At 49.1% G+C, this 17,228-nt stretch overlaps 1 protein-coding gene across 1 annotated transcript; it reads left to right on the plus strand.

Annotated features, from left to right (window-relative positions):
* Positions 1-344: 344 nt before the first annotated feature.
* On the plus strand, positions 345-16,354 carry LOC311116007 (FH1/FH2 domain-containing protein 3-like). Its single transcript, XM_084191138.1, has 4 exons — positions 345-534; positions 3,970-4,144; positions 6,894-7,070; positions 12,410-16,354. Exons 1-4 carry the CDS (start codon positions 415-417, stop codon positions 12,490-12,492), a joined length of 555 nt encoding a protein of 184 aa, XP_084047264.1. The 5' UTR covers positions 345-414; the 3' UTR covers positions 12,493-16,354.
* The last annotated feature ends 874 nt before the right edge of the window (positions 16,355-17,228 follow it).

Genomic DNA, 17,228 nt, shown 5'->3' on the forward strand with positions numbered 1-17,228 from the left:
CTCTGTCTCTCTCTCTCTGTCTCTCTCTCTGTCTCTCTCTCTGTCTCTGTCTCTGTCTCTGTCTCTCTCTCTCTCTCTCTGTCTCTGTCTCTCTCTCTGTCTCTCTCTCTCTCTCTCCCTCTCTCTCTCTCTCTCTCTCTGTCTCTCTGTCTCTCTGTCTCTCTGTCTCTCTGTCTCTCTGTCTCTCTCTCTCTCTCTCTCTCTGTCTCTCTCTCTCTCTCTCTCTCTGTCTCTCTCTCTGTCTCTCTCTCTGTCTCTCTCTCTGTCTCTGTCTCTGTCTCTGTCTCTGTCTCTGTCTCTCTCTCTCTCTCTCTGTCTCTGTCTCTCTCTCTCTCTCTCAGGTTCCATTCCTTCCTGCTGTACCTAGGTCAGCCATCCTACTCTGTTCGGGACACTAAGGTGACCCACTTTTGTATGATTATCAGTGAGTTTTCTCTGGAGTACCGGACCACCAGGGAGAGGGTCCTGACCCAGAAACACAAGCGGGCCACCCACAGGGAACGCACCAAGACCAGGGGAAAGATGATCACTGAGGTGGGTCTGGGGCTAGGGGCTAGGTCTGGGGCTAGGGTATAGGGCTAGGTGTGGGGCTAGGGGCTAGGTCTGGGACTAGGGTATAGGGCTAGGTCTGGGTGTAGGGCTAGGTCTGGGGCTAGGGTATAGAGCTAGGACTGGGGCTAGGGTATAGAGCTAGGTCTGGGTGTAGGGCTAGGTCTGGGGCTAGGGTATAGAGCTAGGTCTGGGTGTAGGGCTAGGTCTGGGGATAGGGTATAGGGCTAGGTCTGGGGCTAGGGTATAGGGCTAGGTCTGGGGCTAGGGTATAGGGCTAGGTCTGGGGCTAGGGTATAGAGCTAGGTCTGGGTATAGGGCTAGGTCTGGGGCTAGGGTATAGAGCTAGGTCTGGGGCTAGGGTATAGAGCTAGGTCTGGGTGTAGGGCTAGGTCTGGGGATAGGGTATAGGGCTAGGTCTGGGTGTAGGGCTAGGTCTGGGGCTAGGGTATAGAGCTAGGTCTGGGTGTAGGGCTAGGTCTGGGGCTAGGGTGTAGGGCTAGGTCTGGGTGTAGGGCTAGGTCTGGGTGTAGGGCTAGGTCTGGGTGTAGGGCTAGTTCTGGGGCTAGGGTATAGAGCTAGGTCTGGGTGTAGGGCTAGGTCTGGGGCTAGGGTATAGAGCTAGGTGTAGGGCTAGGTCTGGGGCTAGGGTATAGGGCTAGGTCTGGGTGTAGGGCTAGGTCTGGGGCTAGGGTATAGAGCTAGGTCTGGGTGTAGGGCTAGGTCTGGGGATAGGGTATAGAGCTAGGTCTGGGTGCAGGGCTAGGTCTGGGTGTAGGGCTAGGTCTGGGGATAGGGTATAGAGCTAGGTCTGGGTGTAGGGCTAGGTCTGGGGATAGGGTATAGAGCTAGGTCTGGGTGTAGGGCTAGGTCTGGGGGTAGGGTATAGAGCTAGGTCTGGGGGTAGGGTATAGAGCTAGGTCTGGGGGTAGGGTATAGAGCTAGGTCTGGGTGTAGGGCTAGGTCTGGGTGTAGGGCTAGGTCTGGGGATAGGGTATAGAGCTAGGTCTGGGTGTAGGGCTAGGTCTGGGGATAGGGTATAGAGCTAGGTCTGGGTGTAGGGCTAGGTCTGGGGGTAGGGTATAGAGCTAGGTCTGGGGCTAGGGTATAGAGCTAGGTCTGGGTGTAGGGCTAGGTCTGGGTGTAGGGCTAGGTCTGGGTGTAGGGCTAGGTCTGGGGATAGGGTATAGAGCTAGGTCTGGGTGTAGGGCTAGGTCTGGGACTAGGGTATAGAGCTAGGTCTGGGTGTAGGGCTAGGTCTGGGGGTAGGGTATAGAGCTAGGTCTGGGGCTAGGGTATAGGGCTAGGTCTGGGTGTAGGGCTAGGTCTGGGGCTAGGGTATAGAGCTAGGTCTGGGGCTAGGGTATAGAGCTAGGTCTGGGTGTAGGGCTAGGTCTGGGGATAGGGTATAGGGCTAGGGTGTAGGTCTGAGGATAGGGCTGAGGGCTGGGGTGTAGGTCTGGGGATAGGGTATAGGGCTAGGGTGTGGGGCTGGGGATAGGGCTGAGGGCTGGGGCTGGGGATAGGGCTGAGGGCTGGGGTGTGGGGCTGGGGATAGGGCTGAGGGCTGGGGTGTGGGGCTGGGGATAGGGTATAGAGCTAGGGTGTAGGTCTGGGGATAGGGCTGAGGGCTGGGGTGTGGGGCTGGGGATAGGGCTGAGGGCTGGGGTGTAGGTCTGGGGATAGGGCTGAGGGCTGGGGTGTGGGGCTGGGGATAGGGCTGAGGGCTGGGGTGTAGGTCTGGGGATAGGGCTGAGGGCTAGGGTGTAGGTCTGGGGATAGGGCTGGGGTGTGGGGCTGGGGATAGGGCTGAGGGCTGGGGTGTAGGTCTGGGGATAGGGTATAGGGCTAGGTCTGGGTGTAGGGCTAGGTCTGGGGCTAGGGTATAGAGCTAGGTCTGGGGCTAGGGTATAGAGCTAGGTCTGGGTGTAGGGCTAGGTCTGGGGCTAGGGTATAGAGCTAGGTCTGGGGCTAGGGTATAGGGCTAGGTCTGGGGCTAGGTCTGGGGATAGGGTATAGGGCTAGGGTGTAGGTCTGGGGCTAGGGTATAGAGCTAGGTCTGGGTGTAGGGCTAGGTCTGGGGGTAGGGTATAGGGCTAGGGTGTAGGTCTGGGGCTAGGGTATAGAGCTAGGTCTGGGTGTAGGGCTAGGTCTGGGGGTAGGGTATAGGGCTAGGGTGTAGGTCTGAGGATAGGGCTGAGGGCTGGGGTGTGGGGCTGGGGATAGGGTATAGGGCTAGGGTGTAGGTCTGAGGATAGGGCTGAGGGCTGGGGTGTGGGGCTGGGGATAGGGCTGAGGGCTGGGGTGTGGGGCTGGGGATAGGGTATAGGGCTGGGGTGTGGGGCTGGGGATAGGGCTGAGGGCTAGGGTGTAGGTCTGGGGATAGGGCTGAGGGCTGGGGTGTGGGGCTGGGGATAGGGCTGAGGGCTAGGGTGTAGGTCTGGGGATAGGGCTGAGGGCTGGGGTGTGGGGCTGGGGATAGGGCTGAGGGCTGGGGTGTGGGGCTGGGGATAGGGCTGAGGGCTGGGGTGTGGGGCTGGGGATAGGGCTGAGGGCTGAGGGCTGGGGTGTGGGGCTGGGGATAGGGCTGAGGGTGGGGTGTGGGGCTGGGGATAGGGCTGAGGGCTGGGGTGTGGGGCTGGGGATAGGGCTGAGGGTGGGGTGTGGGGCTGGGGATAGGGCTGAGGGTGGGGTGTGGGGCTGGGGATAGGGCTGAGGGCTGGGGTGTGGGGCTGGGGATAGGGCTGAGGGCTGGGGTGTGGGGCTGGGGATAGGGCTGAGGGCTGGGTGTGGGGCTGGGGCTCTGACCAGTAACCACTGGAGAGTGGCTCATATCCTATAAACACTGCCTCCTTAGATTGTCTCCATTGTTGATTCAAATATACACAACACACTATGGCTTTATTAAAAGTGCGTTCACAAATTGACATTTTCTCGATTAAAATGCAAAGTGGATTTCAAAAGTCATTACACACCAGTGTCTGAATCCATGCTCCCTCTATTTTTAACACCAGTGTCTAGACTGAATCCATGCTCCCTCTATTTTTAACACCAGTGTCTAGACTGAATCCATGCTCCCTCTATCTTTAACACCAGTGTCTAGACTGAATCCATGCTCCCTCTATTTTTAACACCAGTGTCTAGACTGAATCCATGCTCCCTCTCTATCTTTAACACCAGTGTCTAGACTGAATCCGTGCTCCCTCTCTATCTTTAACACCAGTGTCTAGACTGAATCCATGCTCCCTCTCTATCTTTAACACCAGTGTCTAGACTGAATCCATGCTCCCTCTCCATCTTTAACACCAGTGTCTAGACTGAATCCGTGCTCCCTCGATCTTCCATTCTCTCTCTTTCTCTCTCTCACACTCTCGCTCTCTCTTTCCCTTTCCCTCTCTCCCCCCCCCCCCCCCCTCTCAGACGGAGAAGTTCTCTGGGGCGGTCTCTCCCCAGTCCCAGGACAGCCCCTCCCCTGTCTCCAGGCCTGCAGATTCAGAGCCAGCCCAGGAGGAGCACGAGAACATGAAGAACATGCTCATCACCTCCAGCAGTACCGACCACCAGGGCAACCTGCGCCGCAACCGGGGATACCGCAGTAAGAGAAGGGCACACACACACCCCCCCAGCAGGACCTCTGTCTGCTAACATGGTGCTAACCCTGGAATGGGGTTGGTCTTTTCAAGCATAATGAAAAACAATAAATCCATGCAACCCAGGGGTGGTTCTATATGTAACACTACATATGGAATATGCACAGTAGGAAAGGCTCCGACTGGAACACAAAAAGGGGACTGTGTTGTCTGACGTTTCTGAAAGGGTCATGACATGGTTGTTATTGTTAGCGTTAACACGTGGTCTGTGATGTACATTTACAATTTAGTCATTTAGCAAATTGGGGTTAAGTGCCTTGCTCAAGGGCACATTGACAGATTTTTTTCTCACATAGTCAGTTTGGGGATTCGAACCAGCGACCTACCTATGGGTTACTGGCCCAACGCTCTTAACCACTAGGCTACCTGTCGCCCCATAAAGCAATAGCCTCCTCTACATGCACCTGGCTGAATTCTGTTAGGTCTGTTAGGTTGTTAGGCTCTGTGTTGTTGGCTTGGCTCAGGGTGGGAATAATCATTGAATGCGTCCCAAATGACACCTTATACCCTATGTAGTGTAGTGCACTACCAGGACCCATAGGGGATAGTGCACTACCAGGACCCATAGGGGATAGGGTGCCATTTGACCAGGGCCCATAGGGGATAGTGAGCCATTTGACCAGGGCCCATAGGGGATAGTGAGCCATTTGACCAGGGCCCATAGGGGATAGTGAGCCATTTGACCAGGACCCATTGGGGATAGTGAGCCATTTGACCAGGACCCATTGGGGATAGTGAGCCATTTGACCAGGACCCATTGGGGATAGTGAGCCATTTGACCAGGGCCCACAGGGGATAGTGCACTACCAGGGCCCATAGGGGATAGTGCACTACCAGGACCCATAGGGGATAGTGAGCCATTTGACCAGGGCCCATAGGGGATAGGGTGCCATTTGACCAGGGCCCATTGGGGATAGTGCACTACCAGGACCCATAGGGGATAGGGTGCCATTTGACCAGGGCCCATAGGGGATAGGGTGCCATTTGACCAGGGCCCATAGGGGATAGGGTGCCATTTGACCAGGGCCCATAGGGGATAGTGAGCCATTTGACCAGGACCCATAGGGGATAGGGTACCAGTTGGGATGTAGCTGTGACCTGTCTTCTGATCAATAAGGATTTCATTATCTTCTAATGCTGCTTCTCTTTACCCAGTGGATTAAACACAAATACCAATTTCCTTTTTCTCTTGCCTGGGTTAATGTGGACCAATTAGCTTTGTCTCAGTAGGCGCAAATCTAGGATCAGTTTATCTTCTCCAAACCATAACCTTAACCAATAGGGAGAGGAGGATGTCAACCTGACCTTAACCAATAGGGAGAGGAGGATGTCAACCTGACCTTAACCAATAGGGAGAGGAGGATGTCAACCTGACCTTAACCAATAGGGAGAGGAGGATGTCAACCTGACCTTAACCAATAGGGAGAGGAGGATGTCAACCTGACCTTAACCAATAGGGAGAGGAGGATGTCAACCTGACCTTAACCAATAGGGAGAGGAGGATGTCAACCTGACCTTAGATCAGTGACTAGGGAGAATGTCATTCACATTTACATAACATTTTATGCTTCCTCCTCTGAGCTTCCCTAGGTCTGGGCAGAGTTAGTTATATTCTAATGCTTCCTCCTCTGAGCTTCCCTAGGTCTGGGCAGAGTTAGTTATATTCTAATGCTTCCTCCTCTGAGCTTCCCTAGGTCTGGGCAGAGTTAGTTATATTCTAATGCTTCCTCCTCTGAGCTTCCCTAGGTCTGGGCAGAGTTAGTTATATTATATTCTAATGCTTCCTCCTCTGAGCTTCCCTAGGTCTGGGCAGAGTTAGTTATATTCTAATGCTTCCTCCTCTGAGCTTCCCTAGGTCTGGGCAGAGTTAGTTATATTATATTCTAATGCTTCCTCCTCTGAGCTTCCCTAGGTCTGGGCAGAGTTAGTTATATTCTAATGCTTCCTCCTCTGAGCTTCCCTAGGTCTGGGCAGAGTTAGTTATATTCTAATGCTTCCTCCTCTGAGCTTCCCTAGGTCTGGGCAGAGTTAGTTATATTCTAATGCTTCCTCCTCTGAGCTTCCCTAGGTCTGGGCAGAGTTAGTTATATTCTAATGCTTCCTCCTCTGAGCTTCCCTAGGTCTGGGCAGAGTTAGTTATATTCTAATGCTTCCTCCTCTGAGCTTCCCTAGGTCTGGGCAGAGTTAGTTATATTCTAATGCCAAGAGTGTGCAAAGCTGTCATCAAGGCAAAGGGTGGCTACTTGAAGAATCTCAAATATAAAATATATTTTGATTTGTTTAACACTTTGTTGGTTACTACATGATTCCATATGTGTTATTTCATAGTTTTGATGTCTTCACTATTATTCTACAATGTAGAAAATAGACAAAAAATAAAGAAAAACCCTGGAATGAGGAGGTGTGTCCAAACTTTTGACTGGGACTGTACATTTATACTCCGGACTCCATTGTCCTAATATTTATATCTTTATTAATTCCATTCTTTTACTTTTAGATTTGTGTGTATTGCTGTGTATTGTTAGATATTGCTGCACTGTTGGAGCTAGGAACACAAGCATTTCACTACACCCACAATAACATCTGCTAAATAATCAAATGTTATTGGATTTCTGATTCCTCCTCTTCTAATGCTTCTTCCCCAGGTCTAGGCAGAGTCAGTGATTCCTCCTCTTCCTCCTCTTCTTCCCCCAGGTCTAGGCAGAGTCAGTGCATGCCAGATGTCTGTAGCCAAAGAGGACAGTGCCAGCTCCCAGGACGACGCTACGGATGAGATCATGGATCGGCTAGTCAAGTCTGTTACCCAGAACCCCACAGAGAGGCCGTCCAGCCCCAAGACACGCAAACGCTCCCGGCTCAACAGGAAGTCGTGTGAGTACTACAACATGGAGAGGAAGGGCCCAGCTGTTGAATAGATCCCTTCAACTAAACTATACAAACTCTTATCTGTTTCTTTTGCGTGTTATTTCCCAAGTGATCCCCTCTAAATGTAGAGAGGCTGCTGTACTGCCATTCCATACAGCTCACCCTTGGTCAATAGCCTTGATCCCATTGTAGGTGTGCAGGCTTTTGTTCCAGCACTTAAGCACCTAATTCAACTAATCAAGGTCTTCAATATGGTCTATACCAGTTACGGTAGTGTTTGGCCGGAACAAAAGCCTTCCACTCTGTAGTCCTGCTAGACAAGGCTTGGTGACTACTGCCTTCCATCCACTCTGTAGTCCTGCTAGACAAGGCTTGGTGGCTACTGCCTTCCATCCACTCTGTAGTCCTGCTAGACAAGGCTTGGTGGCTACTGCCTTCCATCCACTCTGTAGTCCTGCTAGACAAGGCTTGGTGGCTACTGCCTTCCATCCACTCTGTAGTCCTGCTAGACAAGGCTTGGTGACTACTGCCTTCCATCCACTCTGTAGTCCTGCTGGACAAGGCTTGGTGACTACTGCCTTCCATCCACTCTGTAGTCCTGCTAGACAAGGCTTGGTGACTACTGCCTTCCATCCACTCTGTAGTCCTGCTAGACAAGGCTTGGTGACTACTGCCTTCCATCCACTCTGTAGTCCTGCTAGACAAGGCTTGGTGACTACTGCCTTCCATCCACTCTGTAGTCCTGCTAGACAAGGCTTGGTGACTACTGCCTTCCATCCACTCTGTAGTCCTGCTAGACAAGGCTTGGTGACTACTGCCTTCCATCCACTCTGTAGTCCTGCTAGACAAGGCTTGGTGACTACTGCCTTCCATCCACTCTGTAGTCCTGCTTGACAAGGCTTGGTGACTACTGCCTTCCATCCACTCTGTAGTCCTGCTAGACAAAGCTTGGTGACTCCTGCCTTCCATCCACTCTGTAGTCCTGCTGGACAAGGCTTGGTGACTACTGCCTTCCATCCACTCTGTAGTTCTGCTAGACAAGGCTTGGTGACTACTGCCTTCCATCCACTCTGTAGTCCTGCTAGACAAGGCTTGGTGACTACTGCCTTCCATCCACTCTGTAGTCCTGCTAGACAAGGCTTGGTGACTACTGCCTTCCATCCACTCTGTAGTCCTGCTAGACAAGGCTTGGTGACTACTGCCTTCCATCCACTCTGTAGTTCTGCTAGACAAGGCTTGGTGACTACTGCCTTCCATCCACTCTGTAGTCCTGCTAGACAAGGCTTGGTGACTACTGCCTTCCATCCACTCTGTAGTCCTGCTAGACAAGGCTTGGTGACTACTGCCTTCCATCCACTCTGTAGTCCTGCTAGACAAGGCTTGGTGACTCCTGCCTTCCATCCACTCTGTAGTCCTGCTAGACAAGGCTTGGTGACTACTGCCTTCCATCCACTCTGTAGTCCTGCTAGACAAGGCTTGGTGACTACTGCCTTCCATCCACTCTGTAGTCCTGCTAGACAAGGCTTGGTGACTACTGCCTTCCATCCACTCTGTAGTCCTGCTAGACAAGGCTTGGTGACTACTGCCTTCCATCCACTCTGTAGTCCTGCTTGACAAGGCTTGGTGACTACTGCCTTCCATCCACTCTGTAGTTCTGCTAGACAAGGCTTGGTGACTACTGCCTTCCATCCACTCTGTAGTCCTGCTAGACAAGGCTTGGTGACTACTGCCTTCCATCCACTCTGTAGTCCTGCTAGACAAGGCTTGGTGACTCCTGCCTTCCATCCACTCTGTAGTCCTGCTAGACAAGGCTTGGTGACTACTGCCTTCCATCCACTCTGTAGTCCTGCTAGACAAGGCTTGGTGACTACTGCCTTCCATCCACTCTGTAGTCCTGCTAGACAAGGCTTGGTGACTACTGCCTTCCATCCACTCTGTAGTCCTGCTAGACAAGGCTTGGTGACTACTGCCTTCCATCCACTCTGTAGTCCTGCTTGACAAGGCTTGGTGACTACTGCCTTCCATCCACTCTGTAGTTCTGCTAGACAAGGCTTGGTGACTACTGCCTTCCATCCACTCTGTAGTCCTGCTAGACAAGGCTTGGTGACTACTGCCTTCCATCTTCTGCCATGTTTCCGTAGTTCTTCTGCCTCCAGTACCTGATAAGGGTCAAGGTTAGATGTGTGTCGCCACTGAGGGATAAGCCGTATGTCCCTGTCTGTGTCTCTCTGTCCTTGTGTGTCCATCCACAGTATGATGTGTTTCCATAACAGACCTTTATCTGGACAGCAGAGCGTTATCTCCCTGGGTCCATCATATCTCTGTTGTTAGTTCCTCTCTAAACATCTCTATCATACACTACATAGTACAGACCCAGCTTTATAATGTTAATGGTAGGTTTATTTGAACAGTGAGAGACAGAATAACAACAAAAAAATCCAGAAAAACACATGTCAAAAATGTTATAAATTGATTTACATTTTAATGAGGGAAATAAGTATTTGACCCCTCTGCAAAACATGACTTAGTACTTGGTGGCAAAACCCTTGTTGGCAATCACAGAGGTCAGGCGTTTCTTGTAGTTGGCCACCAGGTTTGCACACATCTCAGGAGGGATTTTGTCCCACTCCTCCTCTTTGCAGATCTTCTCCAAGTCATTAAGGTTTCGAGGCTGATGTTTGGCAACTCGAACCTTCAGCTCCCTCCACAGATTTTCTATGGGATTAAGGTCTGGAGACTGGCTAGGCCACTCCGGGACCTTAATGTGCTTCTTCTTGAGCCACTCCTTTATTGCCTTGGCCGTGTGTTTTGGGTCATTGTCATGCTGGAATACCCATCCACAACCCATTTTCAATGCCCTGGCTGAGGGAAGGAGGTTCTCACCCAAGATTTGACGGTACATGGCCCCGTCCATCGTCCCTTTTGATGCGGTGAAGTTGTCCTGTCCCCTTAGCAGAAAAACACCCCCAAAGCATAATGTTTCCACCTCCATGTTTGACGGTGGGGATGGTGTTCTTGGGTCATAGGCAGCATTCCTCCTCCTCCAAACACGGCGAGTTGAGTTGATGCCAAAGAGCTCAATTTTGGTCTCACCTGACCACAACACTTTCACCCAGTTCTCCTCTGAATCATTCAGATGTTCATTGGCAAACTTCAGACGGGCCTGTATTTGTGCTTTCTTGAGCAGGGGGACCTTGCGGGCACTGCAGGATTTCAGTCCTTCACGGCGTAGTGTGTTACCAATTGTTTTCTTGGTGACTATGGTCCCAGCTGCTTTGAGATCATTGACAAGATCCTCCCGTGTAGTTCTGGGCTGATTACTCACCGTTCTCATGATCATTGCAACTCCACGAGGTGAGATCTTGCATGGAGCCCCAGGCCGAGGGAGATTGACAGTTCTTTTGTGTTTCTTCCATTTGCGAATAATCGCACCAACTGTTGTCACCTTCTCACCAAGCTGCTTGGCGATGGTCTTGTAGCCCATTCCAGCCTTGTGTAGGTCTACAATCTTGTCCCTGACATCCTTGGAGAGCTCTTTGGTCTTGGCCATGGTGGAGAGTTTGGAATCTGATTGATTGATTGCTTCTGTGGACAGGTGTCTTTTATACAGGTAACAAACTGAGATTAGGAGCACTCCCTTTAAGAGTGTGCTCTTAATCTCAGCTCGTTACCTGTATAAATGACACCTGGGAGCCAGAAATCTTTCTGATTGAGAGGGGGTCAAATACTTATTTCCCTCATTCAAATGCAAATCAATTTATAACATTTTTGACATGCGTTTTTCTGGATTTCTTTGTTGTTATTCTGTCTCTCACTGTTCAAATAAACCTACCATTAATATTATAGACTGCTCATTTCTTTGTCAATGGGCAAACGTAGAAAATCAGCAGGGGATCAAATACTTTTTTCCCTCACTGTATAGGGAATAGGGTGTAATTTGGGACGCAGTCTGTGTCTCTGGAATGGGTCGATGTTTTCTGAACTGTAGCAATGACCTTCTCAGAAAAGGTACAAACCCTTACAGTGTTAACATAAAGATGCTCCATCATGGAACCCCCAGCTGGTCATTGATTCAGTAATGAAAGAAGCTTCTCAATACAACATCTATTATTATATTAATATTATTATATATTATATATTAATTATTATCTTGTTATTGTCTTCCTTTGGCCTGTCGGATGAGATGCATTGGCTTCACTATACAGAGATATCCCAACTCCCCCTGAGGCGGAGTGGGGTGCGTTGGCTTCACTATACAGAGATATCCCAACTCCCCCTGAGGCGGAGTGGGGTGCGTTGGCTTCACTATACAGAGATATCCCAACTCCCCCTGAGACGGAGTGGGGTGCGTTGGCTTCACTATACAGAGATATCCCAACTCCCCCTGAGGCGGAGTGGGGTGCGTTGGCTTCACTATACAGAGATATCCCAACTCCCCCTGAGGCGGAGTGGGGTGCGTTGGCTTCACTATACAGAGATATCCCAACTCCCCCTGAGACGGAGTGGGGTGCGTTGGCTTCACTATACAGAGATATCCCAACTCCCCCTGAGGCGGAGTGGGGTGCGTTGGCTTCACTATACAGAGATATCCCAACTCCCCCTGAGACGGAGTGGGGTGCATTGGCTTCACTATACAGAGATATCCCAACTCCCCCTGAGGCGGAGTGGGGTGCGTTGGCTTCACTATACAGAGATATCCCAACTCCCCCTGAGACGGAGTGGGGTGCGTTGGCTTCACTATACAGAGATATCCCAACTCCCCCTGAGACGGAGTGGGGTGCGTTGGCTTCACTATACAGAGATATCCCAACTCCCCCTGAGACGGAGTGGGGTGCGTTGGCTTCACTATACAGAGATATCCCAACTCCCCCTGAGACGGAGTGGGGTGCGTTGGCTTCACTATACAGAGATATCCCAACTCCCCCTGAGACGGAGTGGGGTGCGTTGGCTTCACTATACAGAGATATCCCAACTCCCCCTGAGACGGAGTGGGGTGCGTTGGCTTCACTATACAGAGATATCCCAACTCCCCCTGAGACGGAGTGGGGTGCGTTGGCTTCACTATACAGAGATATCCCAACTCCCCCTGAGGCGGAGTGGGGTGCGTTAGCTTCACTATACAGAGATATCCCAACTCCCCCTGAGGCGGAGTGGGGTGCGTTGGCTTCACTATACAGAGATATCCCAACTCCCCCTGAGGCGGAGTGGGGTGCGTTGACGTTGTATCGTGTGTGTGTCTGTGCGTATAAGTGTGTGTGTGGGTGTAAAATACGTGTGTGTGTGTGTGTGTGTTTGTTTTCCCTGTCTGTGCATTGTTGACATGTCTTTGTTTCTGTGTGTTGCAGTGAGGAGGACACTGAAGAGCGGACTGAGTGTTGACGTGGTTCAGGCTCTGGGACTCAGCAACAAGACTGGTGGCAAGCTCTGAACACACAGAGACCTACACAGACCTACACAGACTGGGACAAGGTCTGAACACACAGAGAACTACACAGACCTACACAGACTGGGACAAGGTCTGAACACACAGAGAACTACACAGACCTACACAGACTGGGACAAGGTCTGAACACACAGAGAACTACACAGACCTACACAGACTGGGACAAGCTCTGAACACACAGAGCACTACACAGACCTACACAGACTGGGACAAGCTCTGAACACACAGAGCACTACACAGACCTACACAGACTGGGACAAGGTCTGAACACACAGAGCACTACACAGACCTACACAGACTGGGACAAGGTCTGAAGACAGACAGACAGACCTGACCCACACAGACCTATACAGACGGACCGTTCTACAGTACACACACAGTACTACCACACACACAGTACTACCACACACACACTACCACACACACACACAGTACTACCACACACACAGTACTACCACACACACAGTACTACCACACACACAGTACTACCACACACACACTACCACACACACACACAGTACTACCACACACACACACAGTACTACCACACACACACACAGTACTACCACACACACACACAGTACTACCACACACACACACAGTACTACCACACACACACTACTACTACCACACACAGTACTACCACACACACAGTACTACCACACACACAGTACTACCACACACACACACAGTACTACCACACACACAGTACTACCACACACACACACAGTACTACCACACACACACAGTACTACCACACACACAGTACTACCACACACACACAGTACTACCACACACACAGTACTACCACACACACACAGTACTACCACACACACACAGTACTACCACACACACACAGCACTACCACACACACACACAGTACTACCACACACACACACACAGTACTACCACACACACACACAGTACTACCACACACACACACAGTACTACCACACACACACAGTACTACCACACACACACACAGTACTACCACACACACACAGTACTACCACACACACCCAGCAAGGAAGAAGAAGGATGAAGTTATGACAGTACCAAGGGCCTGGATCTTTAGAAAGGACTGCTTTGACACGGACAAACTACAGGCTGGTGCCGGCTACAGCAGCCCCTGGATCCAGACTAGGGCTTTGGGCTGTTACCTGTCTGACTGCAAACAACCATTAGCCTTCATATCATGCTGTAAGATGGGATATGAAGAATGCTGTAAGATGGGATATGAAGACGACGTTGTTCATTCGTTTCCCCAAAATGGATGCACCGTTTGATAGAACATTGGTGAAGGCTGAAGAAGTGTTTCAAGTATTGATTTAAATAATATAGAGATGTTTGGTGTAGCATACATCCTGATGTAGCATACTATGAAAAGATATGATGTACATTTTTAACTGAACATTTTGTACAGATGGGGGGGGGGTAACAGGATGTGTGTATTTTAAGGACTGTATTGTATGTATCTGGGGGGGGGTGTAACAGGATGTTTTAGTCGAGAAGGGTTTTTATATCAACTAATATTATTATTAGAATGGATAAAAGCATCCAATGTTATCAACTTTATATTATTATTCTAGTGTGGGAGTGTCCAATGGTCTATATGCTGTTAAATAGAGGTCAAGTTGATCCTGGTCTCAGACGAGACACACACACTCACACACACACACACACACACACACACAGAGAGAGACGTCTCAGACGAGAGACGAGGTGATCTGATCTAGACGGAGGACATAAACCAGGTCACATGCCCATATTATTTATCATAACACTTGTTTCATAGTTCATATTTGGACTCCACGGGTGAAGGTGAGTGTGTGTGTGTGTGTGGGGGTACTGTACAGTGTGTTGTCTTTTTCCTGTCGCATCATATTTCAGTTCAGGGGTTGATGTTCACACACAACACACACACACACCACACACACACACACACACACACACACACACACACCTTTAGGTTTCAACCTCTGGTGACATAGAACAGCTTAAAGCAACACCCTTTTTGTAAAGTTTAATTCCACTCCATGTAACATCGCCTCGCTGTCTCCAACGTTCACAGTAGCAGTGAACTAACAGTGACCTCTGTTTTCCAAGGTACACAGTGTTGTATATAGAGATGTATTCATGTCCAAGGAAAATATGATGTACACACGGGGGGTATCCATACAGTCTCTTTGAAATGCAATCATTTAAGGACAGAGTTTTGGAAGGAAGCTATTATATGCCTGACTATGATATGTACAGAATAAAGAGATTTGCCTATTTGCACTGAGAGGTGGGTATGATACAATAGCAAGGATAGACGTTGTCATGATTTTAAATATTGCTTATCGCGTGTTCATTCCCATTAGTTGTATTGAGTAGAGTCGTGTATACCTGTCTGTATTGAGTAGAGTCGTGTATACCTGTCTGTATTGAGTAGAGTCGTGTATACCTGTCTGTATTGAGTAGAGTCGTGTATACCTGTCTGTATTGAGTAGAGTCGTGTATACCTGTCTGTATTGAGTAGAGTCGTGTATACCTGTCTGTATTGAGTAGAGTCGTGTATACCTGTCTGTATTGAGTAGAGTCGTGTATACCTGTCTGTATTGAGTAGAGTCGCGTATACCTGTCTGTATTGAGTAGAGTCGCGTATACCTGTCTGTATTGAGTAGAGTCGCGTATACCTGTCTGTATTGAGTAGAGTCGCGTATACCTGTCTGTATTGAGTAGAGTCGCGTATACCTGTCTGTATTGAGTAGAGTCGTGTATACCTGTCTGTATTGAGTAGAGTCGTGTATACCTGTCTGTATTGAGTAGAGTCGCGTATACCTGTCTGTATTGAGTAGAGTCGTGTATACCTGTCTGTATTGAGTAGAGTCGCGTATACCTGTCTGTATTGAGTAGAGTCGCGTATACCTGTCTGTATTGAGTAGAGTCGCGTATACCTGTCTGTATTGAGTAGAGTCGCGTATACCTGTCTGTATTGAGTAGAGTCGTGTATACCTGTCTGTATTGAGTAGAGTCGTGTATACCTGTCTGTATTGAGTAGAGTCGTGTATACCTGTCTGTATTGAGTAGAGTCGTGTATACCTGTCTGTATTGAGTAGAGTCGTGTATACCTGTCTGTATTGAGTTGTGTGTATGAAGTATGTTTCAGTTGTTCTAGTTGAACGCGTACTGCATGTTTTCGCCGTCAATGTTTCCTGTAGATGTGTGTACTCTACGCCTGTGTCCCAAAAGGCACCCTATTCCCTAGATAGTGCACGACTTTAGACCAGAGCCCTGGCACCCTATTCCCTATATAGTGCACGACTTTGACCAGAGCCCTGGCACCCTATACAGTACACTACTTTTGACTAGGGCCCATGGGGATCTGTTCAAAAGTACTGCACTATATGTAGGGAATAGGGTGCCATTTTTAAACACACCCCACTTCTTTCACTATTCTGAGGCACATATGCAAAACATACACACTCCCCTTTCCTCCTGGGTGAACGCTTTGTGGTCATTTAACGCTGTTTGAAATGATTTGAACCTTCTAGGAGAGAGAACGTGTGTTTTTATTGTATGACACAGTGTTCTGCTGCAGTTAAAATGCCCCGTTTTTAACAGAGAATGAAAGTGACTTTCTATTGGTACAATCTATCTGAAGATGATTGCTACTCGTGAAAAAGACACGATGGCCGTATTACGAGACCATTTGTGTGTCTGTGTGGACACGGGGAGTGAGAACAAACTGTAATTGAATGCACAATGGTTGTAATAACGGCTCATTTGAAATGTTATTTGAATGGTCGGTGTCTATCATCTGTTATGTTCCAAACCGAATAAAACAAATCTTCAGGCATATATATAGTCTACTGTACCAATGTCATTCTTTCACTCAGATTGTGTGGGTTACTTAACCTAGGAGTAAACTGTCTCAAACTTTCACAGAATTCTACAGTGAGGAGTTGTAGTCTTTCACAGAATTCTACAGTGAGGAGTTGTAGTCTTTCACAGAATTCTACAGTGAGGAGTTTTAAGTCTTTCACAGAATGCTACAGTGAGGAGTTGTAGTCTTTCACAGAATGCTACAGTGAGGAGTTGTAGTCTTTCACAGAATGCTACAGTGAGGAGTTGTAGTCTTTCACAGAATGCTACAGTGAGGAGTTGTAGTCTTTCACAGAATTCTACAGTGAGAAGTTGTAGTCTTTCACAGAATTCTACAGTGAGAAGTTGTAGTCTTTCACATAATTCTACAGTGAGAAGTTGTAGTCTTTCACAGAATTCTACAGTGAGGAGTTGTAGTCTTTCACAGAATTCTACAGTGAGGAGTTGTAGTCTTTCACAGAATGCTACAGTGAGGAGTTGTAGTCTTTCACAGAATTCTACAGTGAGGAGTTGTAGTCTTTCACAGAATGCTACAGTGAGGAGTTGTAGTCTTTCACAGAATGCTACAGTGAGGAGTTGTAGTCTTTCACAGAATTCTACAGTGAGGAGTTGTAGTCTTTCACAGAATTCTACAGTGAGGAGTTGTAGTCTTTCACAGAATGCTACAGTGAGGAGTTGTAGTCTTTCACAGAATTCTACAGTGAGGAGTTGTAGTCTTTCACAGAATTCTACAGTGAGAAGTTGTAGTCTTTCACAGAATTCTACAGTGAGAAGTTGTAGTCTTTCACAGAATTCTACAGTGAGAAGTTGTAGTCTTTCACAGAATTCTACAGTGAGAAGTTGTAGTCTTTTAC

Source organism: Coregonus lavaretus (genome assembly GCF_964263955.1).
Source record: "Coregonus lavaretus genome assembly, contig: HAP1_SCAFFOLD_3992, whole genome shotgun sequence".
NCBI classification, from domain to species: domain Eukaryota; kingdom Metazoa; phylum Chordata; class Actinopteri; order Salmoniformes; family Salmonidae; genus Coregonus; species Coregonus lavaretus.